Source organism: Acomys minous (assembly GCF_964271855.1).
Source record: "Acomys minous genome assembly, chromosome: 2".
NCBI classification, from domain to species: domain Eukaryota; kingdom Metazoa; phylum Chordata; class Mammalia; order Rodentia; family Muridae; genus Acomys; species Acomys minous.
Genome location: NC_140484.1, coordinates 72,501,736 through 72,512,738, shown reverse-complemented (window position 1 = coordinate 72,512,738; position 11,003 = coordinate 72,501,736). Strand labels below are relative to the sequence as shown.

General features: G+C 54.6%; 2 protein-coding genes across 3 annotated transcripts; one reads left to right on the top strand and one right to left on the bottom strand.

The window, feature by feature from the left end:
* The first annotated feature begins 269 nt into the window (after positions 1–269).
* Positions 270–5,412, top strand: APOBR (apolipoprotein B receptor). Of its 2 annotated transcripts, none has more exons than XM_084770651.1 (4): positions 270–364; positions 1,121–3,985; positions 4,071–4,342; positions 4,429–5,412. In XM_084770651.1, exons 1-4 carry the CDS (start codon positions 356–358, stop codon positions 4,496–4,498), a joined length of 3,216 nt encoding a protein of 1,071 aa, XP_084626777.1. In that variant the 5' UTR covers positions 270–355; the 3' UTR covers positions 4,499–5,412. The 2 variants fall into 2 exon arrangements, with proteins under 2 accessions (XP_084626777.1, XP_084626776.1); XM_084770650.1 differs by lacking the exon at positions 270–364 and adding an exon at positions 659–809.
* A 91-nt stretch (positions 5,413–5,503) lies between these two features.
* IL27 (interleukin 27) lies at positions 5,504–10,915 on the bottom strand. Its single transcript, XM_084770721.1, has 5 exons — positions 10,800–10,915; positions 8,824–8,984; positions 8,627–8,725; positions 7,318–7,476; positions 5,504–5,745 (listed from the first exon to the last, which is right to left on the bottom strand). Exons 1-5 carry the CDS (start codon positions 10,828–10,830, stop codon positions 5,506–5,508), a joined length of 690 nt encoding a protein of 229 aa, XP_084626847.1. The 5' UTR covers positions 10,831–10,915; the 3' UTR covers positions 5,504–5,505.
* Positions 10,916–11,003: the final 88 nt, after the last annotated feature.

The following is an 11,003-nucleotide window of genomic DNA, read 5'->3' as shown; positions in this document are numbered from 1 at the left end:
ATTGCTGTTTGAAGTACGCCCTCCTATGGTGTTCTTCCTAGATCACTCAGCCGTTGAGGAAAGGGATTCTTACTACCCACGCAGGCTCTAGACATTCTGCAGCCTCTGTCCTGAAGAAGCTCACAGTAAGCTGCGAGTGATAAACGACCAAAGTACAGAGTAACCATGGGTGAGGACACGGCCACCGGAGCCAGCAATCCTGGACCTTTCATCCACAGAGAAGTGTTAATGACGTGGAAGTGGGAAGCCAGCACTTCCACTGGTCCTATCCGCACTCCTACTTCTCCTCAGAGAAATCAGGAACCACAAACCCTAGCTTCCTCTCACAGATGGCTGTGGCTTGGAGGAGACGGAAATGGCTGAGGTGTGAATACAAGACCTGAGTCACTCAGGCTGCGCTTGCCACATGCCCCCTCCCCCACGCGCAATTCTGAGGTCTCCTGTTCCCACTTTTTTTTTTCCTTTCTGACCTGATCCTCTCCCCTTTAGCTCCAGAAGTGCACCTGGTTCTGAGTCACCTGCACACTGTACAGCCATTCTCACTACGCCCCCCGCCCCCCCCCCTGCCGCCGCCACGTCTGTCATGAAGTCATCCATGAGCCTGGGGGAGGTGCACAGGGCCTGGGGTGGACGTACGTCAGGGAGAGACAGGGGAAGAGGAAGTGTCTTGGGTGCTGCGGAGGACTGGCTTGCATTAGTGGGTGGGGACGGATGGTCATTGTGAGCTTTCTGGACACGCAGAGACCTACGGGATGGATTTTCTCCGGCTTCACCTCCCTGGGCTGCATCAGGCCTTGAGGGGAGCACTGGTGAGAGGGGCAAAGAGATACCAGAGACTTCCACGCATTTGCTGTAGTCTCACCTTTCCTCCTCCCTTGGAGCCACTCCTCAAGCTTGAGGTCCCTTTCCTACAGTCAGCCAGACTCCTAGCCCAGTCTTTCCCGGGTTTTAATCTCCCACCTCCATACTCGCATGCAAGGCACTCAGGCTAGGCCCTGTCTTGGTCCTTTAGCAGATTTCCAGATGCCACATTTCTTACCTGGGCTTTGTTGGTGTCGTGCCCGTAGGGAAGGGGCTGGTCTTCCCCTGAATGTCTTCCCTTCTCTTTCTTCTCTTCTAGGATTCCCTCAATGCTTTTGTGTCCTACCTCATAGGAGATACAGTCCCCACGGTAGCGAGGGAGCCGCAGGCAGCAGAGGAACTGGGGGAGCTGGCTGCGGGAGATCCAGGGAAAGTGGTAGAGGAGGAAGCCCAGGAGGGACTGAAGGGACTTGGAAGTGGCCAGAGCAAGGGGGTAGAAGCACCTAAAGAGACTATAAGATGCCAAGAAGGAAGTTTAGTTGGCGAACAGACCTGGGGGTGGAGAGCAGACAGCTCCGCAAGGCCCCGAGGAGGAGAAAGGCAGGACACTGGGTCCAGGAAGGCAGCTGAGGGGGCCAGGAGCCAGGAGCCAAGTGCTCCACAGAAGCCGGAGGCTGGGCCTAGGGTTCACAGAGACAGGAGCAGCAATAGACCCCAGGAGCTCTGGGAGCAAGGTGAGGAGGAAGTGAGCAGTGGGGAGCTGCTGAGAACCTGTGAACAGGAGGAAAGAAAGGGGGAGGTGGTCAGAGCAGCAGAGCCAGGGATGGCCAGAGGGGTGGAGTCACAGCCAGCCTGGCACAAGGAGCCTGAGGGGAATGCTGGTACTGATGGGCAGAACGTAGCAAAGGACAGCAAAGAGACAGACTGGGTGACCAAGGAGGTAGCCGCTGAGACAGACTGGGTGACCAAGGAGGTAGCCGCTGAGACAGACTGGGTGACCAAGGAGGTAGCCGCTGAGACAGACTCGGTGACCAAGGAGGTAGCCGCTGAGACAGACTGGGTGACCAAGGAGGTAGCCGCTGAGACAGACTGGGTGACCAAGGATGTAGCCGCTGAGACAGACTCGGTGACCAAGGATGTAGCCGCTGAGATAGACTCGGTGACCAAGGATGTAGCCGCTGAGATAGACTCGGTGACCAAGGATGTAGCCGCTGAGATAGACTGGGTGACCAAGGAGGTAGCCGCTGAGACAGACTGGGTGACCAAGGATGTAGCCGCTGAGATAGACTCGGTGACCAAGGATGTAGCTGCTGAGACAGACTGGGTGACCAAGGATGTAGCCGTTGAAGTGGAGGGGTTTGGGGCCAGAGAGGCTGACAAAGAAGAGGAGAGGATGGCCTCAGTGAAGGATAGCCTTAGTGCAAGGGCACAGGGGACACAGTGCCCAGGGGCAGAACCTGAGGACTGGGCCATATTGGGTAGAGAGGCCTGGACAGTCTCAGGCAGGGAGGAGGCTGAGAGCCTAGGAATTCAGGAGGCAGAATATGGGCCAGACCCAGGAGACAACATCCCAGAAGCTACAGGGAGACTCTGGGTCCTAGAGGAGGCTTGCAAGGGAGACCAGCGGGATGAGCCTGATGAGAAGAGAGACGCTCAAGTTAGGCTTCTGCCCCAGTCCCTGGAGACTGAGAGAACCGAACAGACGACTGAAGGCCAGCTAGCAGGGAGGGAGGCTTTGGGAGGCCAGGAGACAGGGGACAGCCTTGAGGATGACGAGAGGCAAGACTCAGCAATGGGGGGTGATGGGGGGAATCTGGAAGAGAGGATGCAGGCAGAAGAGTCCCCCAGGGAGGAAGGGAGCTACCTGGCCTCAGAGGCTATGCTAGTCCTGGCCAAGGAGGCTACAGATGTGCCCGACTGGGAAGAGTCTCCAGAAGCCAGGCCCGAGGAATTGTTTATGAGAGAGAAGATTGAGGCCGCCCAGATGAGAGCAGAGGTATTGAGAGTAGAGGTCGCTGAGGGACAGGACTCGGAGCTGATGAGGGGTTCCCAGACCTTGACTCCTCAACTTGAGGAAGGACAGGAGGGTCAGGAAGAGACTAGGACAGCTCCAGACCCGAGCCCAGAGGGGACGCTATGCTTGGAGGAATATCCCAGGCCTGTGGAGTTTACAGGTCCTGAGTTAGAAGCCTGGGGAAGCTGGAGAAGGGATGCGGACAGCAGAAATATCCAGGAGGTAAAAGCAGATGTTGAAGCAGGTGAGGAAGAGACAGCTACAGGGCCAGCTGTGGAGATCCAGGCTGAAGGAGGCCAGGAGGCCCAACACCCAGAAACCCCAGGGTGGGGAGCAGAGGAGGCACTGGCCTCCATAGCAGTGAACCAAGAGCTGGAAGGAAGCCAAGGAGCCGAGACAGGGACAGGCCAGTCAGTGGGAGAATCCGAGCCCACGGAAAACAAGGCTAGTGAGGAGGAGGCTGCAGAGCTTTGGAGAGCAGACAGAACGTGCGGGAAGGGTAGGCTGGAGGAGGAGGAGGCTCCGAGCCCGCAGGAGAGAGAGGATACACAGACTACTAGCTCTTTGGCTGCCGAGATTATCGTGGGTATCAGGACTGTCGGGGCTGAGGAAGAGCTAAGATGGGAAGCTGGGATACCTCCAGAAAGGGGGGCTGGGGGAGGCATGGGGCTGGAGGATGCTACAGAGAAGCAGAGTGGGCAAGGAGTTGGCTCGGAGGGTTCAGCAGAGGAGGAGGTGTCCGCCTACGACATCCAAGAGAGTGGTGGAACTGGAGAGGAAGAAGAGGCAGAGATGGGGACATCTGTGATGACAGAAGGACTAAGGGGGGTGGATGGTGTGACCGGAAGCTCCCAGGCAGAGAAAGCAGAGGGGCTCCTGGGAGATCAGAGGCTCCGGGAAGAAGAGGCTGGAAGAGGGCAATCAACGGAGTCGGGGGACCAAAGTTCCGAGAGAGAGCCACAAGAGCCACAAGATGTGGAAGATGCTGTGAGCGAAGGACAGAGTGCAAAGATCCAGGAGGCTGATCCGGAAGCTCTGGAGGACTCTTCAGGTCTGGAGAGGCAGCAGTCACACCAGATCCCCACACTAGCTGTGCCTGAATCAGCCTCTGAGTCAGCTGAGGCCACAGCAGGTGCCCCAGGGGGTGCTCACGGCAGCAGCTGGAATGAGGTGAGGGCACCAGCAGGACCCTAAGAGAGACAGGCAGAATCTGGAAGTCAGCTCTTCACAGTCCTCTGTCTCCCTTACCCTGCAGGACCTGCTCCCTGGGTCCCGCCTGGATGTCTCTGTCCCGCGGAGCCGCGTGCTTCTCTCACGAAGTTCCTCACGGCGGCGCTCAAGGCCCTCTTTGCGTCGTATCTCTGCTCCTGAACCGCATCATGACCCTCCCAGTCCCCAACCCCAGGAGGAGCCGTCATTGTCATTCCCCGAGCAGTCACTTCCTCAACTTGTGGAAACCCCAGAGCTAAGTGCCACAAGGCCCGAAGGGACCCCAGTGCCAGCCAGGAGAAAAATGCTGGGACATGGGTAGGCACAGGGGCACTACACTTGGCATGGTGAGGAGGCTGTGGGCACCTGGGGTCCAAGCTCACGTGAATCCGTTCTTTCCACAGGTTTGGCTTTGCTCATCCTGGCATGATGCAGGAGCTGCAAGCCCGACTGGGCAAGCCAAAGCCACAGTGACGCGGCCTAGAGCCCTTGTGAGTCAAGCCTGCTAAGGGAGGATCAGAAGGCTCATCTGGACCCTGGTCACCCTCGACTCCCTCGGACACTGGAAGACATCTTTTTCACTCTCTGGGACTCAGCCTAAATCGGATGTTTATGCAGACCTTGACTCTAAGGAGTCTGATTCCCCAGTGTGAGCTGCTGGAGGACCTGCTGCCCGGGTGCCTGTGTCATAGACCCCTTTCCTATCTGCCTCAGCTACTCAGGAGACTACAAGGAAGCGAGGCCTGAGGAGACTATCCCCTCCTTAATCTCCCTGTATCATCACCCCCTCCCCCCCCCCCCCCCCGCCCACTTACCCCACAGGGAGCTGTGTAAGATAACACACCTCTGGGCTGGAAGCCAGCCCCAAAAGGAAAGAGGTTCAAGGGGCCCGAGGGCATCGCTTGGAGTCGGCCGTGGGCAGCCGGCTGTGGGCAGCAAGCAGACCAGTTGCTTTGAGTTTCCAAAATGACAACTCAATATCACAAGTCTGCAGGTTACTATGGTAACCTCGAGGCCAAAGTCTGGGTTGGGTGGGTGTGGGGGAGGGGGGCGATGTTTCCCAGGAGTTTCGAGAACACAGGAGTAGAGAAAGGTTCTGGGTAGCCAGAAGCTTCTCACTGACTCCTTCCTCAAGACGTCCTGCCCTTTGGGTGTCAGACATTCCTGTGAAAAGCTGCAGAGACACAAAGTGGGCCAGAGGACTTTATTAGGTACCCAGTATGGTGGCCTAACTCAAGAATGAAACAATAAATAAACCATCGTTTTCTAAAAAATAAATAAATATCCAAGAAATAAATATCTGGTAAGGACTGGAAGCTGTTAAGTTACCGGGTCAGGGCTGGGAGCTAGTAAAACCCTGCCTGGTCTGAGGCAAATGAGCTAGAGACTGTCCTGCACCAGTGGCCAGACTCCAGCCTTAGAGTCTTAATGGGCGAGGGAAGGGAGCTGAAAGGTCTCTCCACAGGACTGGAAGCTCTGTGTTAGGAATCCCAAGCTGGGCCTGGGTGCCCGGACATAGACAGCAGCAGCAAGTCCCGGACAGCCCGAGACAGGACAAGCTCCAAGGAGTGTAGGAACTGGTAGGTATAGAGCAGCTGGGGCCACGACACTTGGGATGACACCTGGTTTGAGCCATCCTGAGCCCCTAGGAGCAGCTCCTGCCCTTCCTCCTCCTCTTCTTCCTCCTCCTCCTCAGAACAGTTGAATCCTGCAGCCAGCACCTGTGAAGAAAGACCCATGGGTCCCACAGTGCCACATCAAGAACCTGAGCCTTCATTCCTTCTGTTGCCCATCACCTCCTAAGACAACTGTGGGCCATGATGGCGCTGGGTACTCTCTACCTCAGACCTATGGTGTCAAAGTCTTTTTTCTAATCTAGACAAGTCTTTATCTAAATCTGGTATCCTGTTTCTTTTTTTCCATGTGGGTGTTGGGACTCAAACTCTGGTCCTTGCAAGAGAAAACGGTGCTCTCACCTGCTGAGCTATCTCTTCAGTCAAATTTTTCTTTTATACATTTTAATGATTTATTTATTTTTATATGTATGAGCATTTTGCCTGTATGTATGTCAGTATGTATGTGTGCATATATATGTGTATATGTATATGTATATTTGTGTGTGCACTTGCCAACATGACTGGTGTTCTTGGGCCAGAGAGGGTACTGGGTATTTGTAAGCATTTATTCTCTGCAAAAACAGCAAGTGCTCTAAACTTCTGTGCCATCTCTCAGCTCTATGTTTCTTCTGCTTGTTTGCTTTTAAACAATCTTCCTATGTAGTTACAGCATGGTGTTGAATTCACAATCCTCCTGCCTCAGCCTGCCAAGTGTTTGGGACTACAGGAATGTATCATCATACTTGGTGTACCAGATTTTTTTTTTTTGAGACAGGGTTTCTCTATGTAGCCTTGGCTGTCCTAGACTCACTTTGTAGACCAGGCTGGCCTCGAACTCACAGCGATCCACTTGCCTCTGCCTCCCAGAGTGCTGGGATTACAGGCGTGCGCCACCACTTCCACCTCTGATGTACTAGATACATTTACATTTATTTTATGTGTGTGGATGTTTTGCCTACATGTACACAACACTACATACCTGGTGCCAAGAAGGTGAGAAAAGGCATTAGAGTCCCTCGAAATGGAGTTCCAGGTGGTTGTGAGATGCCACATAGGTGTTGGGAATTGGACCAGCCAGTGCCGTTAACCACTGAGCCATCTCTCCAGCTCCCTTATCTATTTTATTATTTAATTAAGAAAATGGTCATGGGAGAGCAAAATGCTACGAGCTGGGTGGGATTACTCCCCCTGGATGCCCTGGGCATCATTGGTCAGGAAATTCCTCTCAATGTTAAGGATTTTTTTTTTTGAAGAATCAGAGCAGGCGACAGAGGTACTTCCTGCTCTTGATTGCGTTTTCTATTCTCTTTTGACTAAGACAAAAATTCTATTGCCCTTTAAAACCTCTAGGAGGATCTGAGTGACGTCAGAATTGGAGGGATAAGAGGATGATGGGCTCTTGGTCCTGATGATGAGCGGGTCTGTCCTGGGTGTCCCGGGGCTCTTCCTTCCCTGGAGTTCAACTCTCAGGAGCAGGCACAGACTCTTGGGCAGAGCCAGATCTGGAGCCGCTACTCACAGGAGCTGGAGTGTCTTACTAGGCTTCCTCAACCTGATTCCCAGGGATGTTTCCAAAGGGAGCCAAAGAAACACAATTTTGCTTATAGTTGCCTGGGAGGCGGGGGTGGGGTGGGGGGGTGGGGGGGGGCGGGTGTCAAGGGTGCAGTGGGCCTCTACCTGGAAGCGGAAGTGCCTGTGCAGGTCCCGGAGATCCAGCCTCATGGCCCACAGCTGCACTCTCTCTGAGCTGGTCCAGGGCCCCTGGGTCCCCAGCCCTCCCATCAGGGCAGGGAAGGGCCGAAGAGTGGTGGAGAGGAAGCAGAGTCTTTCCGGGTCCTATTGACGAGAAGGGGAGTGGTCAAGAGACAGCCACAGAACACCAAACTGAGCCCCATCTTTATGTGGGTCTCTTTTTCATCCCAGCTTCCATTTCACCCTCAAGTTTACTCTTCAAAAAAAATTATTTCCAGGTGTGTTGGCACACGCCTTTAATCTCAGCAATTGGGAAGCAGAGGCAGGTAGATTTCAATGAATTCAAGGTCAGCCTGGGCTACATAGTGAGTTCCAAGGCAGTCAGAGCAAACAGTGAGATCCTATCTCAAAAAACCAAAAACCAAATAGATAAATTTTTAAAAAGCATTACATTGTATTTATTTACAGCATGTGTGTATGTGCCCCTGTGCACATGCCTGTGGCGATCAGAGGGCAACCTGCTGGAACTGGTTCTCTCCTTCCACTATGTGGGTCCCAGGGATCGAACTCAAGTTGTTAGCCTTGGCAGCAAGCACCTTTCTCTACTGAGCCATCTGGCTGGCCTCCTTGGATTTATTCCCGCATCCCCCCATCATTGTTTCTGAGCTCTGTCCCATCTCCACCTCAGTCCATTCCTTCCTTCGCCTCACCCCATAGGATCTATCGACCACACCCAGTTTGCATCCTCTCTACCTACTCCCACTCTGGACCCAAATCCATCTCCCTCTGCAGTCTCAGATTCGCTGTTTGCCCATTCCGTCTCCTCCTTCCGTCCCCAACCCAGTTTTCACCCATACCCACAACCGTGCTCCCAGCTCTGCCCTGACCCCACTCCCGTCACCCATACCCACAACCGTGCTCCCAGCTCTGCCCTGACCCCACTCAGCCCCGGTCACCAGCCTATCTCTTTCCCATTCCCACCCAGTCCCCTCAGGATCCCAGCCCCGCCTCTTCCCCAGCATCTTCCTGCTGCCATTTTCAGATTTCAGCAAGCTCCCCCTCTCTCTCTTTGCCCCTCACCTATCTTTCTCTCTCTCTCAAATTCAAGTCTCTGCCGCCAATTATTGGGATTACAGACGCGTGCCACCATCCTCAGCTTCCCGCTTCACCTTTACATGCAGATATATACACATTATACACGTACTAACCACATAAACCTGCAGAGCCACATCGACTCAAACCCTGCCCATGTGCTATGCAGTACTGCCAGTCCCACCCCCTGCCCTTCACTCACAGAGAGGTGACGCCATGCCTGGAAGGTCAGGGAAACATTGGGGAGATGGTGTCCCAGGGGCAGGAAGTCCAGGCTCACTCCCGGCAAGCGAGATTCAGCCTGAGGGGTAAGTCCTGTTAGTGGGGGGAGGGGAGCCAGTGGGATGGGACTTGGGGGGTGTTCCCATTTCCAGACCAGATTGCACTAGGGAGACTCACAAAGCTGCGGACACGGCCCTGGACTTCAGAGAGCAGCTTCCTGGCAAGGTGCAGGCTGACTGTGAATTCCTTACGCAGCCCCTGAAGGCTCAGGGGGCCTGCTGGGAACCCCCAGGCACCAGCTCGTACCAGAAGCAAGGGTAGCAGCAGCAGGCTGAGCCCTGGAGAGGGGAAGAAGGGGAACAAGATGAAGGCCGGAGAACCCTGGGGGAGGGAACAGCACCCGTCTATCCAAACACCGAGTCTCTTTCACCAGCATCTTTAAGCTGGCCCCCTCCCCCAGAACCGCCATGTAGACCACAGAGGTTGCCCCCATGTCATCTCTGCACGGTGTTGGAAGAGCACAGAAGACGGGATTTTGACGCATACACCCCCACTAGTTATTCCCTTGGTCAATTGCTTTTTCTGGTGCCCAGCCTGCCTAACTGCTTGCATGTGGCCTGGTCGCCAGTACTTTCCCCACTTTGCAGGGGAGGAGCTTGAGACTGGGTAAAGCAGCTAGCTGAGGTTGGACAGTGAGAGGCACGGGAAGACAGGCTGGAATGAAGGTCCATCAACCACAGGCCACTCTGCTCTCCCTAGGTAACTCAGAGGAAGTAGCCACCTGCCCCAGAACTGGAAGTCTGTGTTCTGCCAAGGATTCCTTCGGCTCATCCAAGCATCTCTGGTGCTTTGAAGTGACCTAGGGCCCTGGGAGAGAGAGACCTGGTAACACCAGTGGCTCTATTCCGGGGGCTCATGGAAAACACTGGAGCCCTTCTGGGGTAAACCAGCAGCATGGAACTGGGAGAGGGACGTGCGGTGGGGGTGACATGGCGAGGAGGAGGCTACTTCCCTGGCCCTCTCTTGAGCAGGTCACCTTTTATCTCTGTGTCTCAGGCTCCCAACTGTGAAACAGGAGTGAGGCTGGTTGACATACTCAGGGGTGTCCAAGCCCTGCATAGTCCTGCTTGGGAGGGGAGCAGGGCTGTGCCACGGGGGCTCTGGGAAGAGGCCAGTCAGTCTTCAGTGGTTTCTCTCTCAAGCGGGAGTTACACAATTCCCCTTCGAAACCCAAAGCAAAACCTTCCCCAAATCCATCCCCACTGTAGCTCTTCTCCAGGCCCCTTCCCTGTCTATTCATAAGCTATGACCCTCCCCAAAGCGCCCTTAGCAAAGGCTAACGGGGGCTTCAGGAGCCACCCGGTTTCCCCATGGCCTTTCAGAAGTGGGCAGTGCCTACCACCTCTGGTATTCTGGCCTCTTGGCTTGAGAGCCACTCTTTCTCTCTAGCATCCCTGAAACTAAATAGAATTCCTCTTGGCCTTAGGATGGGGACGGAGTGTGCACCCTGAGGGCCTTGATGAATATTAGACTGCATCCTGATCTGTGCTAACTCATACCCACTTACCACCTCCCTAAGCTGTGAATATTCCAAAAAAAAAAAAAAAAAAGTTGGGGATCCTCCAAAACCTCTTTTGTTAGTCTTGATCCTACCCAGTCCTACCACTTGCTCTTCTTGCTACAGCTTGGTGCTAAGCCCTTCAGCTACCAGCTGCAGACCAGGCAACCTTCTAGGCTTCAAGTTAAAGACCTTTGCCCAAGAGGGGTTGCCCCCTTGGTCCCAGTGGCCGCTTGTATCATTTCCCCGTGATGCTCTTCCTCTGGCTGTCCTCACTTCTCAGCCTCTTCCTTCTACACGTTCCATTTGTCTGCCTAATCCTACCCCAGGTCCAGATTGCCTGTCCAGCCCTCCTTATACATCCCAGCTGAGCTGACCTATTTACTTGCCCAGCCTGGGCAAAACCACAATCCCACTGCCCACTTATACCTTACACCAGTCTCATCACCACAGTCAGCCAGCCGTGCCTGTCAGCTTGGCCAAGGGTTGCCCCTCAGCTCGCTGCCCCAACTCTACCTGTTAAACTTTCCCAACCTTTCCTAGGCTCCACCGAACCTCCCACCACCCCTCTGCTCAGTCCCAGCTTCCAACTCACGCCAGCCAAGGCCTCCTGTCACCTGGCCCATGTCAGGGCCCAGCCTCGGTATGCGGCCATCTCCTGGGTAGGGGGGTCTTATACTGGGGGCTGCGCCCAGTTTCACTTTCTGTCCTGCTTGTACTTTCAGCTTTGTGCTCACTAAGGCTTCCCTGGTTAAAATGGGGAAATGTAATTTCCCTTCCCAGAGGGGGAGGCATGGGG